General features: G+C 36.2%; 1 protein-coding gene across 3 annotated transcripts in view; it reads right to left on the bottom strand.

The window, feature by feature from the left end:
• Positions 1 to 26156, bottom strand: part of MEF2A (myocyte enhancer factor 2A) — a 93509-nt gene that overhangs the window by 53832 nt on the left and 13521 nt on the right. For all 3 annotated transcript variants that reach the window (XM_010572035.1, XM_010572034.1, XM_010572033.1), the window contains exon 2: positions 3376 to 3574. In XM_010572035.1, coding sequence (XP_010570337.1) covers positions 3376 to 3429 — 54 coding nt within the window. In that variant the 5' untranslated portion in view covers positions 3430 to 3574. The remainder of the gene's footprint in view (positions 1 to 3375; positions 3575 to 26156) is intronic.

Below are 26156 nucleotides of genomic sequence, written 5' to 3'. Positions count from 1 at the left end.
TTCATTTAAAACCTCAGAAAGCAGAATATTAGTTCTGCAAATTTCTCTTTTTTCGTTGTTTTGTTTTGCCATTTAGCACACCATTTAGGACCACACTAAAGACAAAAAGATGTGCCCTTATTGCAGACCAATAGCCTCCTCAACACTATTCTAATATTGCTTAGCAAAAAATGGGTGAGGAGGAGAGAGCAAAGGCAGCAAGATTGAGCTCCTTTGATATCTAATTTACTGTACTTTATTCTCTCCAGCTTAATGAAGATAAATGTCCTACGGCTCATTCAAGCAGATAAGACTGCTTAATTAATAATACAATGACAGTCTCATGACAATTGTAATCCCCCAGAGTAACGCTCTATATATTCTGTTTTGAGCTCACACACAATCCCATCAGAAATAAGATGCTTCTGATAAAACAATAGCTTTTCTTCCCACATAAGTTATATGAACTTGCTCTGCAGGCAAAGGTCTATCCCATTCTACTCATTCTCAAACCAAAAAACCAAACCACCAGACTAAACATCTAAACAGGACATCATATGCATGTTCACGAGTGACAAACTAACCAGCTACGTATGCCACAGAAAAACTAACAGAACACAACTGAACTATACTTTCTGTTCAGCAAAACAAACCCTAAATGCCCTCCTTATCAGTGTCAATGAAAAAAATTCTAAAGAGTAAATTAATACCTAATAAATATGCAGTGCATCAGGGAATTTTAGTATGTTAAAACTCTATATATTAGCTACCAAAACCACAGGACACCAGTGGAGTTGAAGAACACCATCAATACCTCTACACATAAACAATTTGGCTCCACTAGTAAAAGCTATTTTATCTCTTTAAAACCTTTTAAAAACAAGATGCAGTATGTTATCATCTGAGTTTCCACAGAAGGATAAGGCAAGACTAATTCCATTTTTAAGTTAGAGCTTAAAAGCCTCTTCCTAGTCACTAAAAAAAGCAAAAAAAGTGCTAACAAGAAAACAGCCAGAAACAAAACTTAGAATTTAATCCCCATATTTTGCTTCAGTCACACCAATGTACAAGTGGGCTAAAATTTGATACAAATGCACTAATACTCCTCCTCTCCATTGTTCCAACCTGAACAATGAGATGGAGATCAAAAAAAGAAAAAAACCCCACAAACTCCAAAACTCATGTCCTCCTGAAAAAAAACCACCACACCAAAGTCAGGCTATAGTATAATGGTATTTGTATTTCAAGCAGAACAAAAATCAAGGCTGTCCAACTTAGTCTAAGTAAGTTAGAAAAAGGGGGGAGAGGGATCAATTTCTACCTCTTCAACACATCTGAAGTTCTAGAGCAAGATCTGAAAGAACTGAAGTTATTAATTCATCTACTTTTACTATGTATACTTAAGACATTTATCTACATCAAACATACAGTCACTGTGTGATTAAAGCTGTTCAAACACAATACTTGGCTTTCTCCCAAACTCCAATAATACTTTTTTAGCTATATATAGTCTTCTCAGAGTTTACATTGCTTTAAAGCAATACAGGGAGAAAAGAAATCTTGATTTCACAAACAAAAAACAATGGGCTCTGAGCTGATGTGTGAGCAGCAAGACAGGCTCATGGAATTCTGACATTAACCCAACATCAAGCTGGTGCTCAGGACCGGTTAAAAAAGCAAACCAAATACTGGGAAGGGAACAAACATCAGTACACCACTATAAAAGTCTTTGTTTCGCATGCATCTTGAACACTGTGCAGTTCTGGGTCCCCTCGCCACCAAAAATAATGCAGCAATACTCAAGAAGGTTTAGGGAAAGTAGCAAGAAAGGTCAAAGGTCTGGAATAAATTCTGTATTAAAACAACTAAGTAAACTAGGGTGCTTCAGCCTGAAAAAGTTAGTTTAAGAGAAAAGAAGAAAACATGGCAGAGGTCCACAGAGTACCAGGGAAGATGGACAGACTAGATAAGGAGTGAGTGACTGCTGCCTCTTCCACACAAGAGCTAAATAACTAGCAGAACCATGACAAAGGGTAAGTGAAAAGGTATTTCTTTAAACAACAGGTAACAGACCTATAGGAAATCCTAGCCAAAAGATGTTGTAAATGCTGCAACTTTATAAGGGCTCAAAAGATAACCAAAAAAGTTCACTGGCAGGGAAAACAAAAAAACCCCACCTCCATTAATGGTTACTAAATATACGGAAACCACATCCAGCTCAGGAAATCCCTGAGCTAAGAATAGAAAGCTAGAAGAGGATTACAGAGTAGCCTAACATGTGCATCTCTGTCCTACACTTATTTGCTTATGACCGTCGTTGGACAAAAGATATTGGCCTAGTGGAATCTTTGGTCTGACCCACTATGACTATTCTTAAAGATTTTAAGTCATTCCAACAATCCTTTTCCTTAAAAATGGTAGCTTCCAGATACCCCGCTCAACATTTCAATATACAATTAAAATTTTATTTCTTATCTCATTTAGCAATTTAGAAGTTAAGAGGAAACACTACTTCTACAGAGTCATCAATTTTGGTACTTTTCATAGAATCATAGAATGGTTTGGGTTGGAATGGACCTTAAAGCCTTAAAGATCATCTAGTTTCAAAATCCCTGCCATGGGCAGGGACACCTTCCTCTAGACCAAGTTGCTCAAAGCCCCATCCAACCTGGCCTTGAACACTTCCAGAGATGGGGCATCCACAACTTCTCTGGGCAACCTGTTCCAGTGCCTCACCACCCTCACAGTTCACAGGACACCTCTTTATTAGGGCAAGAGCAGTCAAATAAGGAGCTTTCCCTGAAACAGTGGGCTTTTGAGTACTCATCCACTTTGACTGACAATTTTTAAAGACTGTTGTAGCAAACAGCTCTTACAAGGACTATAACTCAATGCTTTTAAATAGAATCATGTTAACAAAATTCATTACTATATACAAACCACTGTGGATCATTGTCCACAGCTATGTCAAACTCCTCTGTCAAAGACGCTGCAGCAAATACTTTTACTACATCCTTTCTGAACTTCTCATCCTTTCTCTAACTTCATTACTAAGTGTTCCTAGTCGCTATCAGATCAAGTAAGGTGTCTGTTTCAACACGATCCTTCAGCCTACTGGAAGTACAGACTAGGGTACCATTTAAATAGGAATAGCAGTTTTACAGTGAATTTGACTTAAAGTAGTAATTGATATTACTTATAAATAACAATTTTCCCCTCAAACAGTAGTAAAACCACTAAGATACATTTCTTATTTGTATTCTGGTAATGCCATCTGTAGATACATAAAGACAAAGCACAGCTTTAGAAGAGTGAATTAAGATGAATGTATTCAAAGTTTCCATGCATTTTTAGGATCACTGATGAACTTGTTCATGCAGATTCCTTGTTTCTCACCTGTCTGTTCCGTTCATCCATTATTCTTGTGATCTGTATTTTCTTTCTCCCCATTTTCAGCCTCTTCTTGCTTTTGCTTTGCAATCCAGAAATATACTAATCCAAGAAATGTCACTCTTCAGTATTCTAACACATGATACAGTTTTCTTTTACTTTGTCTTCAGCTTGAGAAAAGGTTCCTATTTCTTCTTATAAGCACCTAAAAATAAAATTTTGAAAAAAATTAACTTATAAATTACAAAAGAGGAAGCATCCTTAAGCACATGTATAGCCATAAAACACACGCACGCATAAAGTAATTTCAGTGAAGAACCAAGTATTTTCATTAGTAAAATATACTACATACATACTGTGTTCCAATTAAATAAACTCCAACTAGTTTGCTAGATTCTACCTACAAACTAGAGATTTTAAATTACTAGTAATTTCATACACTTTCAATGGGATGTCTTAAATACAGTTGTCAAAGGAGGTGGTGCTCGCCACTCTAAGCTTTTAGGCCTTGAGTTATCTGAGGTTTCAAAAGTTCACCCACAAAGTTTTAGTAAACTCCATTCATTATCTTAGGAAACCTTTTAGAGAACTGCTTTGTGTTTACTGTTTCTCTTCTAAAATTATCAGCATGATAACAAAACAAAATCATGAGAATATCAAGTTTCTGTTCCTAAACTAAATTACGTCTCATTTCGTAAGACAGTATTTGGGGTTTCACTGGGAAGCAGGCGACAGAGGAAAGAGGGAATATCTTTACTTAAAAAGCATAAAGACCACAGGAAATATTTTCACAACAGAACTATTTCACAGCTACCAAGACACCAATGAATAATTAAGACCTTCACACAGCTACTCTACAATAATCTATAAGTTACACATTTGCCAATAACCTATTACCAGTCCCGCACTTGTTTCATTTTGCCATATTGTTTAGAAAGGTAAAGATCCATGCAACTTGAAAAGCCAGTGTACCATCATAATATTTTCATCTGGTACTAATGCACCAAACTGACTTGTAAAACACTGATATTTAACAAACTTTAAATGCATTTTCAGTAAAAAAAATTGCTAAGCCATATTCCAAACATACTGCTTGAACCACAAGATAACATTAATTCAACAAAACTGGAGAACTACTGAAAATAGCCACTAGAACGTCAACTGTATATTAGAACGTATAAACATGAAATAGGTACACCTTATTCTATTGCCACCTAACATTCCTTAAAATAAAAAGAATAAAACCAGCCACAATATTAGCTTATAACCTCTCTAACTTTCCAACCCGAAATGTCTTTTGAAATCAAGCCTTGCATATTTTAATATGGGTGTCACAATGCCATATCCTTGAGGCCATGTGTAGAAAGTGGTGCAACCACATCACCATCAGACAGATAATAAGTAGAGACAGCAAGAGGCGATTAGTCACAGGCTACACTTCACAATACATTCAATTTACACTGCGGAAACAACCATGACATTCTGATTCAGCTTGGGAGGGAAAAAGAAAAAAAAAAAAGATGTGGAGGAACATCACAAAATGAAGGGATGTCATTTTACATTTACCTGATATCAACAAAGGACTGCTTTGATAAAACATCATAGAATGCCCAACAGTATTTAGAAATAGTATACCATGGAATTTAAGATCAAATCAACACTAAGATTATGTGATGTCCATTCATCAAAAGGATAGGCACTAGACATTGTTTATACAGCAAAACACTTAAAAGCATGCATCAGCATTATATTCCTTTTATTTTCTTCAAGAAAATAATTTCTTCCAATGCACTATGAAAAAGGTATTAATAGCCAGCTAAGGCCAGATGAAGAAGCCTCTACACAACCAACAGCACACAGTAAATATTTTACATGGAAAGCAACAGTTGGCATATAAATTTATACCTTTTTTGTTAAAAAAAAAACCAACTCACAAAACAAAACAAACCAACAAAAAACCCCACCAGGAATATCCACTGGATTCTAAGCTTCAATCCATAAAACATAAGTCAGCTGCCCCACTCTCTTAAAAAAAAATTTCAGTTCATGCTATGATCACACATTAAATTTAGTTCTGCAAAAATCTGGTTGCATTCCTTGAACATAACTAATAAAAGGGTCTCTATAAGCAGCTCTAAAAATGTATTTTCTCCTTCATTTGTGGCTTCATTTTTTAAATGTATTACACATTATTGAAACAGTTCTCTGAATACAGAATTAACAAATTCCTTCCTCTGCCTTCTAAAAGCACTCACCGTTGTAACTAGTACATACTAATAGCCACCACATGTGAGACCAAAGATCTATCTGGTCCAGCATTTTATCTGTGGCTATTAGCAAATATCACTAAGATGCTAAAGGAAGGACGTAGGAATAGAGTAAGCATATATCACTTAAAAGCAGTATTTGCAAACCATTTTCTCCAGATATTCAGTGATTTTTGAATCAGGAAATTCTGGAGTCATATATGGAATCTTTGATTTAAAGCTGTTCATCAAATAATCTTCCATAAATATTACTTTTGAATCTGTGTAAGTTTTTAGCACCTAGAAGCAAGGAGTTCCACAGCTTATTTATGCATCAGAGTAGAAGATATATCCTTTCATTTAAGCCTGATCCTGGTAATTATATTTGTTATCCACAGATTTTTTTAATTATACGAGACAGTAAACAAACAGTCATCTTCACCTTTCATGTTAGTCCTGATTTTGATACCTATATTGTATCTTCCTTCAGTTACCTTTACTCAAAACTAAAGATACCTACTCCAATCAACCACTTTTACAAAAAAGCCATGCTCTGGCCAGCCATCCTGTCCTCCTCTGCACCCTTTCCAGTTACACACTGTTCTTTCTGAAACAGAAGGACAGACAGTGTGTACAGTATACAAGATATGAGGTGTATATAAAATTTTATGATAATCTACCATAAATTTATACAGAGGCATGACAATATTTTATGTTCTACTGCATTAGGCATACACCTAGACAAATTAACTAGTTCTCAAAATTTTCCTAAGGAAACAGACCTATGCTCCAGAACACAATTTCAAAACCCCTAGAAGGGACCACACATTTTCTTCATACAGTCCCATCTCATTCACTCAGCTCTTCCACCTTTTGCAACAGATATTCAGAAGTAAGTCTATGCAGCGAATAAAATAAGGAGTTCATGGGAGAAGAGGGTAGAGAGGAAGAGAAATATGACACGAGATTATGCAGTATATATACTTAAGGATACAAAACAAGAGAAGCCCAAACATCTTCCATGAGCTAATGGAAGAAACAATAGCAGGAAAACACTATTATGTGTTCCATGTACCATCAAGGGAAATGGGAAAACTGACAGTAATTTTCACCAACATTTTGTTATAGTTTTGGGGTGTTATTTCAGGTCTTTTAAAATCAGTATGCTCTATAGGCATAAAGGCATCAACCCATTTCCAATTTACGACCTCTGCTTCACCCTCTTTAATCAGTCCACTGTTGCCTCTCATCTCAGCTCTGCTACTTTCTTCAACCTCAAGCGCTTTTCTCACTTAGCAAGTTCCAAATTCCTATTTGCATGTCTGTCCCCATCTGGGTCCAGCCTCTCCTCCCTCTCCCACAGGTTGCTATGGACACCAGAAATCTGGCTTTGAAATGCATTTGCCAAAGGCAACCCAGCTCTGAAATACAGCATCCCTTTCATTTTGAAGTGACATACAAGATGATTTTCAGAGCTAAGAATTGAAACATAAGTTCAGCAAGAGCTTAGGATCTTGACACTAACTGCAAAATCAGAATAAATCGTGCAGTAAAAAGCCACTTTTTGTGCGTGCTCAAAACATCCAAATGGGAAGTTACTACCAATGACAAACACATATTACATTTCTCATGGGAGCAATGACTTTTCCTTTTCCTAATCCTTGATCACGTCAGAGTTGGAGTTTTATTTTCTATCCTGACTAGCAACAAAACTATGTAAGATAAGATGTAAGATTGTGTCCACCACGTGGTTACATCAAAAACGTAACTAGCAAAGTTTTAATTTTGCTAAATCGTAGTTGCGTTGCAAACATACTTAGGTAAAATTCTTAAGTCACAAAGCCATTTCATCTAGATCATCAACAAACTTTTGCCCTAATAAAGGAAAACTAGCAGACATATATGAAGATCAATGCGCATTTATTTCTGAAAGTAAACATGAAACTAATGTGAAGTAACCTTGATGAAGATCCACCTCCTTAAGTGACAGAATCAAATTACAGCCACCAAAACTGCTTTACATTACTTGCATGGGCACACGGAAGCAAAATTCCCCACCCCCCAAGAAGAATTTCAGGCATCTATTAAACAAAACAGCATGAGTAAGCAGAGAAAAAGAAGGAAAAAAACCCATGTGCTTCATGATGAGCTTCAAACAGAAAGTAACATCAGCTTGCAATAATAGCAAGAAAAATTACATTTGTAGCTGTCCAAGTAAACCCCTCTATTATTGTATAAAAGTAAACTTTATTCCAAATTTTCTGGATTTATTCCCTTCCCCAGGACATGTGAAAACACCACACTAAATACTGAAAGACAACAGAACCATATGTAAAAATATACCCTCATGACTGCATATTTTCAGGAACTCAGATCAGTTGGTTTGCTGTCAACATTGCTTATGGTTTCATAAATAGAGAAATATAAGTTTAAAGCAAGGAAACTGTATCTGACCTATTTAAAAAGATTCTTTCACGGGTTCAATGGAAACAAATTATATCTGTGCAGAACTCCACAAGGTCTGGAAGCCTTCTGGCAGAAGAGGTTGGGAAAAACTGTGTCAGAATTATACTCCTTCCATTTATTTTCCTTTTTATTTCCTTCTGACTCTTTGTTTTCTTGGAACATCCATTTCACCATCATGGTTACAGGTTTACATTTGACAGTAACTGCCTCATCACAGCTCATTTACTGCAATGGACACAAAGAAATGAGTGTCATGACGTCAGATAATTTGCATGATAACTCTCAAAAGCCACAGCTGCATGAAAACACAGATCTGTATAGATGCATCTTACACTGGTACGCCTTAGGTAAGGCTTACTAAAGAGCAGACAGTAATTTTCACTAAATCAAGGTTAACAGGTCTTTTTCTAGCCTTAAAGGAGCCTGTGCAGGTATTTTTGTAGATTTGGCCCCTACACATGAACTGATAGACTGCACAACCATATCAGGGCCAAACTGCATGCTCACTGGTAATTCTAACACTTTGCATGCTTACCAAGGATGTGACCAGAATATAAATATTCCCATACATATCAAGATGGAGACAATGCCCATCACCATGTGTTAACTGTTTTACACTAACAAGGCAGATAACACAGAGTATCTCATTTTTCCATAGTACCTGTAAACCTGTAAGTGTCCTTCCTCCCTGCCCCATAGCACTAAGTGGAAATAGCTAGAAAAACTTAAGAGTCAAATAATGTCTTCACCAAAATAATTAATCAACAGGCTAAAGGGCTGTATGGAGCTGGGTCAAACATGATTCTCGGACTCCACTTCGCTGCCCAGAAGTGAGAGATAAGAATATTTTCTTCTTTATAACCCCAAAGAGAATGTAAACCCATATAAAGTAAGTATACAACTCCAGGCACCTTCTTCCAAAATCCCAAACTAATTAGACAAAAAATATTCACTCAGATTTGGATCTGCACTGAAACATGTTGAAAGCCATGGGATGTTATTACTGTGCTCTAGACTTTCTACCAACCCTGCTCCAAAATTCATTGCTACCACTTTGAAGCTAGATTTTAAAATTAAGATTTCAAGCAAAGGAACTCTATCTACCTGTATGTTTGCACTTAGCAGAGATCACGCTCAGATTCTTGCTGGGGTTTTTGCAGAGGTGTGCAAAAACAGTAACAAAAATGTTTCCTACAGCCACGTTTCTATAGCCCCTTGTCACCATACATTGCTGTAAATAATGTCAAATATAAGTGTAAAACAATAGCATGGCCTACCCCTTCAAAACAAGTCTACATGTTGTCAGTTATCTCACACTTCTTGCTGTACCACAATATTAGAAAATAAATCTTTTTTCCATCCTCAGTTTAGAAGCCATTCTTCTACATCCAAGTAGAGCCTTAGAGTAAACGAGACTGGCCTCAGAGCTCCAAGGTCCTCAGCTAGCAAGTGATACACAAGCATTGTTATAAAACAATAATACAACCCTTAGCCAAAATAACTTTTTTTAAAAAGTGGGACAACATAAAAAACAGGAAGCCATAAACAATTCTTTATTGATATTCTTTTTTTATGCATCACAAAACACTTGTTTCTTTCAGCTGGGAAGAACACCACACAGCTTTGATACTAGACCATTTTGGTAAACTGTACTGCTAAGAGTGGATTTGTGGAGTTTTGCAACTAAACATGGTCCTCATTTTCCACATTAAAATCAAATCTGTTTTTGACCTTCTAGTTTGTAAGTTACACAGCTTTTCAAGTTAAGTTTTGAAGACACATTAGAAAAGATATCAAAGTATTTTCAAAAAATATGGTCTTACTGAAGAACTGCAACTTCCAAATACTATTTAAATATACTGTTGCTCAAAATGGCCTTTTCTGCCATTGTTTGTCATGCAGTAAGTCCTAAGATGAAGTTGAATACCTACATTTTCTTGTAAACAGAACTACAGAAATCTAAGCTGTATGAAAAACGACCTAAGATTCAGATGCCTGTTTTCAAAAAAAAAATTTTTATTACTCCTTGAATGCACTTTTTTTTTTTTAAAGATAGATTTTCCTGAGCTGAGGGACCAAACAGTTCAAGAGCTATCAGCATCACCTATGACAGTACATGCACTCCTGAACAATATGACAAATGTGGCCTTGTCCAGGATCAGGGACAGCCAGGAACTCTGCTCTAGTTAGCTATTTAAAATTAAATGGGTCCACATTTCAATTAAACTCAATATCCAAATATTTTTCACATTGTTACATTGCTATAAACTTTTTTCTTGGCCTACTGCTTAAGTCCAAAAAATATGTATCGTCCTATTCTGAACATTTATACTCTGTGGAAGCAAAACAGCCATTATCGAGCTATCTGTAAAAGCATACACCTTTACCACATATTTTCAAGTGACATTAAATTCTATTTTATTGTTCCCATCTATAAATTTGGTCTTGGTATTTTCTAAAATAATTTATCTTTGCATTCTCAAAAACACTTTAAAACACAGTTGGAAAATAGGATCTGGAAACTGATGCGATAACAGTGGAGAAAGAAGACCACAGAAAGAGAACTAAACTTTCAATACTAGATTAAAATCCAATTTTAGATAAAAGCAGAACTTAATATTTTAAGGAATCACAACAATTCTGTTGCTAGACTTCTACAAACGGATAAAGAAAATGACTGAATAGCAGTCTGGAAAACATGCTCTGGAGAGATTCTCAAGAAACTTGTTCCTAATTTATCACACAATTTGTCGGAAGATATGACTTTTCCATAGCATACAAAGATAGCCACAAAGAAAGATGATTCTGGACACTTAACAAAATAAGCCCCAATATTTAAAAGCTATGGCCAGAAAGACTAATTTCCTAGTGAATGAACCATAGCTTTTAGAATAACCATGTCACTTTGATCCCAATGTTAAATCTTTTGACTAGATAATCCTCCCTTTTTTTCCATTTACAGCTCTTGGAAAATTAATGAACTAGATGCAGAAATCGGAACTGAAGTTTAAATATGATTGCTCCATAACAAAATAGAAGAGTATTTGCAGGTATTTCATTAGTTTAAAACTTATTACATGTTTCATAACTTTCCCAATGACAAGCTGAAAGTGCAACGAAAACCATTTAAACACAGGTTTTAAACCCATAGACCTCTGCGCAACATAAGCCACAGAAGGAATGTTTCTTTCCTGAAGTGAAATATACATATAAAATATATTAAATGTTTTTTCAAGATTAAAAACCATGTGCTTCGAGGTCATTATGAATCTGTAATGGCTGTGGAACTTAAGTACCATGTGACAAAAAAAAAAAAAGGCACAAAGCCACATGTCTGTTGTCTTATCAAAACTTTTTTCTGCCTCAAAAGAAGGGAGCCATCATGAGGTACCTTCCCAAATGCTGATAAGAATGTGCCTACTAGAGATGGCTTTAAATTATACACCATTTCACCCACAACAAAAAGCTGCTACAAAAGAGTTCTCCTCTGTTACAGAAGTCAAAGCAGAACCCTGTGAAATTAACTTTTTACATTCATGAGGAGAGGCAGCAGAATCACCGAAGCCATGCTGCTACTCTCAGCTGGGAAAATAATTTCCTTTCTTTAAAGCTTGCCTAAGTAAGAATCAGCTGAAAAGACACCTTCGCAAGCATTGGTAATTAACTAAACAACAAACACCTAACAGTGTGGACAATTAAAAGGTTCATTTTAATGTTTTTCTTCATCTTACAATACGAGAGAATAAAATACATACACAGGACTCTTCAGTGTCCAATTAATAAATCTGTCAAACAGAATGGAGCTTTCTTCTGGTTTTGCAACATCTTAACACTTCATCAATCTTCTTCAGGCTCATTGATGCATCTTCAGATAACTTAGCAGTATGTAACATGTCTAAGTGTTAAGTCATGGCTTTAAGAAAAAGTATTATCATTGGGAAATCTATTTCCAGAAGTTTCATATTTCATCAGTTACCGCAGTGACACTCAAACTTTAATAACTGCTATCTAGGCTCATTACTTTTCCAATCTCAACTTAAGTTTATCAATAGATCAGAGAATACAGATAATCTTACTTTGCATAACAACATGCACTTGGCAAAGGTATAGCTCACTATCTCAAAGTTCTCACAATAGCTCTGCCCCACTTGTCACATCTATATTTACCTCTACAGAAATCAGTAGAGCAAATCAGAGTACGTACAATGAATAAAGACTGGGGACTGCAAGTGGACAGAAGATGTTTTCACAGTTACAACAGCTGAGTATTTTTCCAAGTTGATTTGGTCAGATTTCTATGAAATTCAGGACAAGCTGCATCGCCAATTTTTTTTCATTTATGTGGTCACTCACTGTTTTCATCATTTTATAGATAACTGAATTGAAAGCTTTGCTCTGATTTTTTAACATGGCCATGCCAGGCTGAATTCAGTGGGAGCAGCACTTTAAACATAAGCAACAACACGTCAAAGTAACCTTAAAAATTCAGGTTCCTGGCATGTCTATTTGGACATCCTTATCCATAAGGAGTATTGTTCTTCTTTTTACCTCTGAGAACTACATCATTTAAGTAGATTATCTTTTCTGAGGAGTATTGAAGTTTGTAGTGGGTGCTTTTCGGGGGGAGCTAATTTTACAGCCATTTAGGACCTCAACAAATAACATACATATAAAGAACTGAGCATTCATAAACCAGGAAGTAGACAAAAACATCCCTCTGTATAAATTCTGATGTATCCTAACCACATCTTGCAGCTAGATTATTCAGCAAAAAAATAAACACCTGAAAGCAACATCAGAAAAATACAAATACAGTGTACTTCTTTTATCCATAGTTCAGAATTAAACAAGGTGCCAACTGAGCTAACTCAAAAAGCATCCTGACATAAGATTTAAAATTTATAGAAATGAAGACAGGCAGAAAAAAATATTCAGAACACAGCACATACTGTAGGGCAATGTTATGAGATAAATTACTCTTGCCCTCCAAATACTCTCTTTAAAATTGCATTCAAATTTTTCAGGCTGCACTTCAGTTTCCTTGTAGCAAATGCTAAATAAGCAATTCTCCAGTTAAGGAAAACAGTGTCAGTTCTCAGTATATTAAAACTGACTGGTGTATAACAGGCACTGTTTCCCAAGGCAAGAGCAGAAACTGTAGCAGATTTTTCTTTAGGAAGTATGTATATAAAAAGCATTTGATTGCCTCTGTTTTTTAGTTTCTTCTACTGGAAAAAACAAAGAACATAAATTATGAGGTAATCTTATTTAACACTGAGTATACCTAATGTAGAAAACTGTATGAGCTTGGTACTTCAGCAAACTGATAGTGTGATTTGCAGCAAGACTTCCAAAAGTCAGTGAAGTTCTTGAACTCTTAACAGCGGCTAAACTTCTAGTAATTCATTGTTACTTTTTTACGAAGAGGAAAACTGCCCACTCTGCCTACAAAGTTCAAACTGTTGAGGTAATGCAACAAACAGCCACATGACAACAACTTCAACACATGTTACTGAACAAACATTATGGCAATCAAAAACATTTACAGCTGACTTCAGGAATGTAATGGGATACAAAGGCAGCCATAGTTTTCACATGGTTCTACTTACACTTTGTCCTATAGAGAGCTTACTCAAACCAGACTTCAAACTAAAAAATGCCAGATTTTATTAAAGTTCTTAGCAAGGAACAAACACAAGTAGATGAGAGTATGGAAATATAGAAGGAATATAAACAAGATTCTTCCCTGCATGTTGCGCCCTTGCAAGATGGGTCTTCATTTCCAAGTTTGGCATCAGTCAACAGTGGCTTTGTGACGCACAGCACCATATGCTCCCATTTTGTACTTGGGAAACTTATTCCCAAGGTTTAGCTCATTCTTAACTATCTGCTTCTTCCTGATCCTTTATATCAGCTTCTTGCCCAACTCCCATTTGTGGTGGTTTTTTTGTTTGGTTGGGGGGGTGGGGTGTTGTTGTTGGGGTTTTTTTTGTTGTTTTTTTTTTTTTTACCTGCTATGACAGGTAGTCTCCACAACCATTTCCCTCCTGAGCATACTCTCTTTCTTACCAAATACATATTTCCAGTCTTCCAGAGGATTCTACATGACACAGGCACCCCCCCTTTTAGAGGGAACAGGACAGGAAAGCAGAGAACAACTAAAAGAGGTATCACACATCAAAGAATCTATAAGAAGCTTTAAATCACTGAACAATTATCCAGAAAGCTTTCTTGATAATTTATTTGATGTCTGATTAAATGACAGCATGCAGTCATATTGTTGAAGTGCAACAATTATAAACCAGACAGACACGACAACATAACGCTTCAAACAGCCTGCACGCCTCAGTAAGACATTCAGTAAACCATAAAGACGCCTACATGTTTCTAACAAGGATTAGTGGTAAGGTTCTTTTCCTGTGGCTGCTATAGCCTTTGTTCAAAACTCAATCTCTTCTTTTAAAATTCAGATACACCACCAGTTCAAACTTCTAAGTAACTATTTTTAAAAAGTTAATCTGTACTTCAGAGAGATTACAATGAAATTTCAGTGAATTATTGCCTTCTCTGCATCCTTTTAAGCAAATAGTAATTTCATATTCAAGTAAAATAAAACACCATTACTGTTGGTGAGGGGGCTGCAGCAGATCATAGGGCAGGTCCTTTCCAAACACGCATGGAGACTGTTTCTTTATAATCTAAAGGTTTCAGAATCTGAGGCAGACAGATGGCAAATAATAAAACAAAGTACAATATATTGGAAAAAGATTAAATACAGGCAGAATATAGACAACATCAGTGAACTCAGGAAGATGGTGCTAGGCACCCACAGTTAAGACTGATTCCCACAAACTCTCTAATTTCAGCAGCCACTTTTAAAAGCAGCCTAGAATGAAATTCCTTATGACCTAAAACATTTTATTGATCCAAGTACTTCATAATCCTCTTTCTCTCTCCCCCCTTCCCCTCCCCCAGCCCCAAAGGCTGGTGTTACTGCCCTCCATTTGGATGTCTATATTCTTAAAAGCAATCACAAGCCAAGACTGTCCAAATCAAGTACAGGGCAGGCCATTAAAAACAAAAGTTAACTACATTAAGATACATAACCCAACACCTAAACATACCGTAGTAAACTCAGTTTCTACCACGAAAAGAAGTGACAATATTATTGAGAATGTTTTCTGCTCCTGCATATAAATCTTTCCCTTTATTGGCAGGTGGTGTCTGGTAGCCTGGACATTCATATGTCATTAACATTAACCTAGCCACTTTGATTCACTTGCAAAAATGCTACCTAAACTACACTGATTATAGTAAACTGAATCTTCAGATAAAAACTGTTCTCTGCATAGAAACCTAATTCTAAAACTAACTTTGAAACTATTTTTTCCTTAGCAATGGCAACAAACCAGCATAAACAGTCAGTTAATATGGTTTAGTCGATAAGGGGAAATTCATGATGCTACAGTAACTCCATTACTTGCTATACCTGCAAGGCAGAGCAAATGATAAAATCTAATTATTTCACCTTTCTTGCAGACTGCTGCAAATAGAAAACTTAAGTCATTTAACCCTAACTAACATTTCTGCTTCACAGCAAAGCTACATGATTCAAGTGGTGGACAGCAAGATGTATTAAAATATGTTTCAATAGCTTTTAGAATAAAATACTCAGTGACTATAAAAAAAGAGAGCAGTCTGAGCTATTTGTTCCCATCACTCTATTAAAAACAGAAATCCTCAAAACTTCGAAAACATCTCAATATCTCTTCCCTGTCAACAAACCCTGACAAACATCTTACATGATTAGAGCCACTAAAAATGCCTGAATGAGAAGATACAGCTGACAGAAGTTTAAGTGAAGGCCCAGAAAAATTTAATTGAGGTCCCAAACAAGAATCAATTAGGTGATCCATATGTAAATATACAAAGCCCTTTCGATAAACTACTACATGACTTAAGAGTTAAAACAAGAGCAAGGAATACTGAGAAAATCAAGATATCACAAAAGCTGGATCTTAATGTATTTGAAAGGCAGCTGGCCTATTTTCAATTACATTAAGTAGCCAGGAATCTGAAGCAGAAGCCCAAACAAGCTCAGATTATTGTAGACTGCCCTTACTGAAAACCTCTTCCATTTAAACAAGTATATTCATTTAACTTTGACATGAAACATTAGATGCAAATGCAAGGTTTTTGAAACTCGAAGGTAGACATCTCCATCTTTACTACTTAGTCAGCCAAGTACTATCTGATGCAATGAATGCCTAGACCTGACAATAACCAGGACTGGTCAGGAATCAGAGACTATAAATATATCTGGCTATCCAGACCTGCAATTATGCATTAAAAATTAAAAACAAACAAACAAAGAACCAGTCACACACAGCTTACTATCCTGATTTTGGAAAAGGAAAAAATAATTATCCTCACTATCAAAAATGCCAAGAAGCAGCCCTGAAACCACTTCAGAAGGGAAGACTGCACAATCAGCCTCAGTCTCTTGCACTATTAAACGGTCAAAGTGGACATCTCAGCATTTAATTATTGCACCAATGATTTAAAACTGCTAGGGAAATTACACAACAGTGCCTCTTTCACACACACTGCTGGATCCCTTCCATCCATGCTGTCTTCTTGCTCATCTCTGACAAAAACCTAGCTAAGAGACCTAGGAACTATACTTCAGTTGCAAAGCAAATACATAGCAGTCAGATGTGAATGACTTCTCCTTGAAGGTATTAGTTCTAATTGCTGCACTTAATGTTAACAGCAGTATCTTATTTTGGTAGGAACAGTTGCATCCCACTATAAAACTTCAATACCGCCTGTAGCCCTGGTAGATGAAAGCGTGCAATGTGCAAGTTCAGACACCTCAGTCAATCTCTGAGCTTCAACTGGTTAAAGCTAGTATTAAATTCCTGCATGTGAAGTGATAGACTTATTTAGACATAGAAATGAATTTTTTTTATTCTAACAGTATCACTAGAATACACAAGGAAGAATCTGCAATCTTTTCCATTCCTTTCTGGTATGAAAATAAAGCATTTTAACTGTATAGGGTTCTTCATGCAGACATTTCCCTAACAAAAAAAACAAAAAACAAACGAAAACAAACCACCATTCACATATTAAATGTATTCATTAAAGCGGATTCTGTCTGTGAACTTGATTACATGGAGTTACGTGAACAAAAAAGTGAACCACAGCAAACTGGCATGCAGTTTATGCACAACTTTCAAGAACCTGCTTAGGATTCTTGCATTTGCAAGAAATCTTTACTCCTTTTAAAAAAAGTTATTGTTGAGTACTCTGGGCCTTCAAGACATTAAAACCATCTTTCTTTTACATGCTGACTGGAAACCTTGCAGCAGCTGAAGCAATAAATATTGACAGCTAGCTGGCAAACAGCAGAGATACCAGTGCTCCTAGTCTCCAATTTCACCTGCATCAGCAAAGACCGAGCCTAGAAGGAATAGCATAACTAGGGCTTAATATGTTCATCTGTATTACTGCTGCTTTTGCCTGTATTAAAAGCATATTTTCCCTCAATAAGACTGGTGTATCTTTGAACATACCTGCTTTCGTATACCACCCGGAAAATTGCAATTATCTATTAAATCTCACTGCAGTATAGAGCTTTGTTACTATGTATCTGCAACTGGCTACAAATCATACTGCGAGAAACTTCCAGCATCCCATTCCATCCTTTCATGCTCTTCCATAGCTCAGCTCCTTCTCCCTTAACTCATGCTTTGCAAGTTTTGCATATGAAGCCACACACTGCTTAACAAAAACTAAACAGTCAACTTAGAGTGAACACAGGGAAAGCTGTATGCCAAAATATGACATACTCCTGACAGCACATACAAAATGGAAGAAAGAATTAGTAAAGTAGATTTTAATTAAGAAATTATATTGGTGACCAAGTTCTACTTTTCTCTCCGTTCTCATATCCTCTACTTCGAGGCAGGATTACAGAAGCTGTAAGTAAATGCATTCAGACTTGCTTAAAGGAAAGAAAATTAAAAACACAACACAAAGACTACAAAATTCTGTCTTCCCACTGGAAGAAAGGTAACTTTCCAGCAATTCACTTTGCAGTTCAGACAAACTGCAGATTGATAGTTGCTTTTTAGCAGATTTCATCCTGCTGCCAAGCTAACAGATTTTTAAACTGAGATTTGAAATGAACACTTCTTAGTATAACCAAAATGTTGACTACTGAGTCGGACCTAGTTCTCAAAACTTCAGCTTATGATTTCATCTGAAGCTAATAGATTTTTACCCCCGCACAGACACACCTATGATTGTGGTCTATGTTTAGATTTGTAAGAATTCACCAACATACAGTGTCATCATTTTCTCCAGCACACAGCTTCACTGGGGGGAGGAGTGGAGACATCCTTCAGACTATAAACGTTTGCTTGCTTTCAAAAGGAAGATACAAATCAGAACAAGCTTACCCTGTACTTCTAGCAGGCACTACTCAATGCATTACGTGAACCAATACTTGTGGAGATTCTTCCTTCTAGCTTCTTGTAGCTTTTCCTTCCTCTTTGTCTACCACTGACTATATTTAATTTTGATGGTAATATCTGTTTAACAACATTAGCTAGCCTTTATAGATGGCAGGCACTCCCCTTTTATGCATTACTTAAAAAAACCCCACAAACCCTATATTCCGCATCAGAAAAAGAACCACATAAAATCTTAAGACCACCATAAATGCACAGTTCAGCAATAGATAAGCATGCATGAGCTAGGTCTGTTGCATAGGTATACAGCATCTACAAAGCAGCAATGCACTGAGTTTTGGTTTAAAAAGAGTAAACTAAGATTTCTACTCTTACATTTTAATGCTGCCAAGTCAGCCCATTTGCATTATTTGCAAGATGTCATTTTGGGCATGGACAGGAAGTAGTACTTTGTCCATCTAGTGCATCCTCAGACTCAGAATCTCATTTTATTCAAATGGGTACCCTTGCCTAATTCTTTCAGTAGGTGGAACTGAAGCCAAAATGTTCCTGAACAGGATGGTAATATTCCCTATAATCTTCCCATATGGAAGTGAGACAGCTCTCAAGTCTCACTCATCTTTTTTTTGGAATGAGTCCAAGTTTGCTTCAGTGAAGATGCTCACCCCATGTAACTGGAAGAAAGGCATTAAAGAGAAGGGGAAGTCCCCAAAAGCAGAGGAAAAAGCATGATGGAGGACAGCAGCAGAAAAAGTTAATAGTAAGTTTATCTGTAGGGAGTTTTATCTGTGGCATTTTATGCAATTTGATGTCACGAAACATAGAACAAAGACACAGACATGGCTTTTTACATTTAGGCAATTCAAACAGACATTAAAAAGAAACTGGTTCTCATTCACTTTTAAGAATTTCACCTTAAGGGAAGGTCTTTCAAGGATGCACATGGTATTCTTTGGCCTTCTGAAAGCAAAATCAATTAAGCACAAGACTCAGTTCTTGTAACAAAAATTTATTTAGAAGAGCCATGAGAAAAAGCAAGCTAAATCATGAAACTGAAATTAATAAATACTTGTCAATAGCACTGACCAACCCACTAAAAACAAGCTGCAGCTTTTGCTAGGGACCTGAGTTTTCACTGGTGGTTCTGCAGTGTCTCAAACACAGGCTGCTATGGAAAAACAAAATGGGAACTCTAAAGGGACCTTGTTTTCATATCCCATTAATTCAGGAGCTTGGGCAAGATGATTACTGATATTTTGAAACACTTAAAAAGACCAACTGTAATTTCCAACACAGTTACATTCTGCAGGGCTAGGAAACGGTATGTATGCTAAGGTACGTAACTCTGAGCGCACAATATCATTATGCTTTACAGAATAATTTCAGTTCTTTATTATGTTTAAGACAATTTAATGCTGCTTTACTATGTGTGTCCATGGAGTACTCAAAAGAAAATCCACTGGGCTTCCTTATAATTTTTCTGTAATGCAGTATCTACCAAAAATAGAGAATTTGATAGAAAATATCTTCAACCTTTGAAGGAGCTTACTAGTCCATAATGACAGTGTACCTAGAGAAATACCATCAAAAAACAAAATCCAACAACCCATTATCTGGAGGAAAGTGCCTACATAGTCTTCTCAACAGGAAGAGGTGGAAAAAATTACCAGCTAGAAGATGTACAAGTTAAATCACAGCTGAGGGAGCTGGAACTCTTCTTTATTCTGCTTTTAGGCAAGCCTCACTGGCATGACATGTGACCACTGGACCTGAAGAAGAAAGGAACTCCCAAAGCATTCAGAACCCACTTGAATCTTCAAGCTTAAGGAATGCAATCATGCAAGTCTGAGACTTAGCAATGGGTTTTTAGAAATATGTCATCCCATATTCAGTATTAAAGCTGCACTGTGGTGCTTAGATCCAACCTCAGACATTTTTATTCATCTGGGCCCATAGCTGCAGTGCAAGAAGAATCCTGTTACTTGCATGTTAAATGGTATCGCGCAACTCTCGCACAATAAACAGGAGAAGATGAGCAAGCCATTTCACTCTTTCTGCTCAACACAAGATACCAAAAAGCCTTAAACAGTAAACCTACGTCAACATCACACTTTCAGCAACAAATAAGCAGAAAAAATTGTATTAAACTTTATTAGGATTTTGCATAAGAGAGGTTATATTCCATGAAAGAGATTATCCACCTTGTAATGTTGTCTTGATAGAGGACTTGATGTGGAAGAAAGAGCGGCATACATATCTCCCAAATGGTGACCTGTTAAATCTGCAGAAGGCATGTATCTGACACATTAGCTTTTAAGCACAGAAGATACCGAGAAATTCTGACAATATCACAGCATTGCCAAAATTTACATTCGTAATTTTTCTTAAAGATTAAGTACCTGAGGATCAGATTGCTATTTTCAGATTTCATTTAAAAATTAATCTTTAGGCATCATGGCAGCAGAAAACTGAATTGTAACAGCCTAAGAATGCAACAAAACACTCCAAAAACTTAAAAAAATCCAACTACTTTTGAATTTGCAGTCCTCTCTGATATGCAGACACAATGCTGCACCATTCCAAATTCTGCTGTTGGTTACATCTCAGTTACAAACAGAGTCTCTTCCAATAGTTTGATAACATTTTATTTAATTAACAGAACTCTGAAACATTTAGAGAAATTATAACTTTTAAGAGTTTCACTGTTTTATTCACTTGCATAAGATCACACGGTTACTAGACACATGCATGCTAAATATATTACATGCTATCATGGCAGCAGGTCAGTTCTGGACAAGCTGCTTGTATTAAATTTCTCCTCTAAGTTACATTACAGTTTAGTTCTGCTACAGCAAATATAGGAAGAGGCCTCACATTCCAAACAACCATATGAAGGGAAAAACTGTGCCAACAGAGTACTAAGTACGCCAGTGCTACTTTAACCCATTTACTATTTTAACACACACATGTAAGCCTTGCATTTATGTTATCTATATTATGAATTTTTAAGATGCAAAACTCCAAAGCTAATTGGTTTGTCTTACTCTCTTGCTATGAAAACTTAAGGAAAAGGTCAGAAGATTATAGTCTATAATACGTGACATATAAGAGTGATGAAATTCAAAACAGTACATGTTATTAACTGGGTAGGATATTCAACTACATTTGAAATATTGTACTGGTTTATTAAACCAAGTAACTACTAGAACACATTTTAAATAAGTATCATTGCATACTGTTCTAACAATTTCATAGCAGATGTTCTCTATAAAAGATACTGACATAAAAAAACCCCACACATTGTCTCTACATATATTGACATATATAGAAATACACACACTGGCATATAAAAAGTACAAACAAATCTGAGTTGTCAAAATTAATGAAGCACACACTAGAAATATTTTATCAACTTCTGTCACAATGCTTTCCTATGTCATACTACAAAAGAGGATACCACTACAGAGAATGCCAGCCTAATAGGGAAAGGCAGGCAACCTCTTCTAAAAGCTGCCTATAGACTAACACAGGAATATTTCAGATAATGTCTTTCATTGCTTCAGACTGCTGCCTTGGAGAATGCTAAAATAAAAGGGGAATAGACTTGATCACAGAGGTCAAGAGAGATTAGAAAATTATCTGTATTCTGCTGGAAGAGTATACATTATACTTTTTCTTTTCATAAGCATAGAGGAAAGCCTAACTCAAACTCAAATACTTATCAGTAAGAGTGTACTCACAGTAAGCTTCAGCAGTGAAGTTGGAGGCAGGGGGAATCATACAGACCTTCGGTAAATATTTAGGCAGCTAGCCCACATAAAAATCTCAGACTGTTGCTACCCTAGTGAAACCATATCCACAATGGCTACTTTAAAGTTATCTCAACTTAAGTTGCAATTGCATGTTTGCTGCATACTATAAGCACATTCTGACACTGTTCCTCTAAGTAGGAACTTCGCAAGATTGTTCATACATCACTGGTCCTCCCTTTCCATTGGATAGGGGACTCCTGGAAACCAGATAGAACTATCAACAGCTGAGTTATCCGCAATAAAAGATATGCTATGGGCATATCAAGAGAACAAATAGAAGCAAAGGTACAGGTATGCTGTAAGAAATGGTTGGATTTTGAGTAGATGATACTTTAAACTGGCTCGTAATTCACAGTCATTCCTTAATTAGTCTGCAGAGAAGACTACATTTATCAAATAATACAGACAGAAAGATACAGAATACAACATTTTTACAAAAGAAAAGTATTATATAACACTTGCAATTTTAGTCACTCAAAGGTTAAGCACCAAGCTATCTGAAGCCTACAGTATGGTCCTGATATATTGACCAGGTTTCACTTTGACATTACAAGTTCTGCACTAACAGACTATGTTGGAGGCACCAAATCACCTCTAATATAGGAGAGATATTTTTTTTTTTTAATGAACCAGGATAAACACTTATATTAGCTACATGCAGAATATGTACTCATATAGTGTCACACATAAGCACATGATTGAGATACTTTATCTGGTCAAATAGCCTCATATTGACAAAGTGCCAATACACAGCAGTACTCTGCCTGATAGCTTTAACATCAAATCTGGGCCATCTTTGCACTTACAGGTTTCTATGCAGCTGCTGGTAAGAATTCCCCACCCCCCAAGCCATGGCAGCACAGAAGATGTCACTGCAAAGAAGAAAAAAAAAAAAAAAAACCCCCCCAAAAACCATGCTTCACCTCTGCATAACTGTCAAAAACATGAGCCTAGCTGAATTAAAACAGTCCAATTGTTTTCTTCTGCTAAACTTTGCATTTGACTCATTATTGCTCAAATATTTAAGCCATCACTTCCTTATCTGCATCAGACTTGAACCCATTTTTTTCATTACACCTTATTTGAAAAATTTTTTCCATCTTGATGACTTAGATTACATACCATTCTGACCTGCTATTAGCAAAGTCACAGCACTGAAGAACAACACGCAAAAAAAAAGTACCAGCTCAGTAGAAGTATACAACAGTTAACACATTTAGAGCAGTCTTATACCGGATTCCTTTCACAAAGGAAAAAAACCACATAACTAAAAACAAGAGCTGCACTGTTAAAAAACACAGAAAAGTACTGAAATAACTGATCCAGTAAACTTCAATATGAAGACAAAACTAGGAAATGGGATCAACAAATATAACTTGTCTACAAAAAACAGGTTTTTCATCCTTCTAATTAACACGTTTCTGACTGCACCATTAAAAATGTAACTTCCAAATTTCAGCAATATAGTAAAAAATAAAGAAACATTGTTTCTACTGCAAGCAAAAAATATTAGGGTCCTACAGAGAAAAGTTACAGTCTTACAGATCATATGAAACATGTTTTGACTAAGAACAATACATGCTTAATATTATACAGAGCATTTTAAAAAATGTTGACCTTGGTGGAGGACTTGGAATTAAATTATCTGCAATTGTTTGATGAGTTACAGGTTACTCTTATTTCAGAGGCAAAAAAACCCAACCCCAACCGAAATCAAAACCTACATAACATGATATCAATAAAAGCATAGCATGCATAATGTAAAACTATGCAGATGCTCTGTTTTTAAGATCAGACAGGAATCGTTTTGTTTCTCCATAAGTGTTGGTACATAAGTGGTCAGTTTTGGAGCATCTCCTCTTCAAGACACCAGGTAGAAAAAAGGAACAAAAATCTGTTCATGTGACATACCTAGCTGACTGATCTGGAACTTTATTCATGAAAGCATTAGAAAACAAACCAAAAATGGACGGAAAGATACTAAGATAAGTTAAAAAAAAAAAGAGAGACACTTAGTGAGAGTAGAATTCACAAGACTTTCTCTTTCTTCCTCAGGAGAAAAACACTAGCACTTTAATACATAAATCTGACAGAAAACTCATCACCTACCCACTGGGAAGTGAAATGAATGAAAGCTCAAAAAAGCAGAGAAAGATGGGGTGGGGGGCAGGGGGAATACTTCTGGTTTTCTTGCAACTGGGGGGGGGTAGGGGGGGAGGGGAACAGCTGAATTCTGACATACTCACACTTCCAGATCCTTACAGCAAAAATGATATGCAACATAGCTTCAATTGTTTATATCGCTTCATTTTAGCCAAGTCACATGGCACACCATACCTCCTCTTCAAAATACTGTTCTGCCCTGTCATACTGACAAACAGGACAAGAGATTGTTAAACTGCACCTAGGCAGGGAGATGAGGATTAAGGCATTTGCACCAGGGTCAGAAAGCAATCAACCAGCTTCAAAGGCAAGGTAAGGCACCGATCTTAAATTTCCTCAAGGGCAAAACACTCAAAACAAGGCAAGGTTTGCCACTAAAAGTAACAGTTGCTGCTAAAGCAATGAATTAGCAGACAAGCTTTGAGGCACAGAAGTCCTCCAGATCACAATTTAAACTTTTAATTTAACCCACAGGTATCAACTAGAGAACTGAAAACAAATGCAAAAATGCAACATTCTTACTAGAAAATTATTTCTAATTTTTTATCTTCCATATCTGTAAATAGCAAGAGCTGATGGAAGTTATACTTGGCAGAATAAAGTCCTTAGTTAAAGCTAAGGCTTCTCAGAGTCAGGCATCCATGTGGTGAGGTCAAATTACAAGAGTAGAAACTACCACCATCATCATCCAATCATTATCAAGACCACAGGATCTATATGCTGGACAGTTCAGAAGCCTCTGTCATACATACAGAACAAAATGAAACAAAATTTTTTACCTCCCTAGTTTTACTGATTTGTTAAAAGCCATCTGAGCCAAAACTTTCTTCTTAGAAGAGAGGCATCAATCTAGACCACAGACAAATTTTGAAACTACAAGTTTTACTGAAAGCCAAAAAAATAAACAAAAATAAGATTTTTTTTTTCTTTAAAGGATTACTGATTTAAATTTGTCACACAATAATTAGGAAGGATTTCAAGCCTACTTTTCAGGGCATTTCATGCAGCAAGGCTTGCTATATCAAAAAGATCTTAGTATGTTCTCACAATACATAGAAAATGACCAAACCACATTTAATAAAGAAACAAATGGAAAAAGAATAAAAGTTGGTGGGTGCTGACTGTAATTTGTTTTACTGGAACACATCAAATAGTTTCAGTACTCTTCTGCTAAAGGTATGAAGAAAAGCTGAAACAGGAATTCACAGCTACAAACCACACGAGACCATGTGATAACACATACCCACCTCAAAATGCAGGTGCGTTGCCATCCACATCTTGCTAGTGAATAGTCATAACTGAATGTATTAACCCTGTTCCCCAAAGACTTAATAGATTACAAATATGACTCTTAAGATGTATTCTCCATTAAAAAACACATTTGCCCCATTTAGGTACTACAATTGAAGAGCATTTAGTGACATCACAGATTTCCAAGTGGTAGGGATAAAAAATAAATGCTTTCTCTGTGCGGGTATCTTAACATGCCATTGACTTACACTGCTACATTAAACTAGTTTAGAGGTAGCCTGCATACATCTATCACAATATAGCTTCACCTTTGATCTAAGAGGGGATCTGAGGAATTCTAGCTAAACAGACTAAAAGACTGTTTACCTGAA

Source organism: Haliaeetus leucocephalus, unplaced genomic scaffold (genome assembly GCF_000737465.1).
Source record: "Haliaeetus leucocephalus isolate CR32 unplaced genomic scaffold, Haliaeetus_leucocephalus-4.0 Scaffold339, whole genome shotgun sequence".
NCBI lineage: Eukaryota > Metazoa > Chordata > Aves > Accipitriformes > Accipitridae > Haliaeetus > Haliaeetus leucocephalus.
The sequence above is the reverse complement of the archived record's forward strand: the minus strand, read 5'-3'. Positions and strand labels throughout refer to the sequence as shown.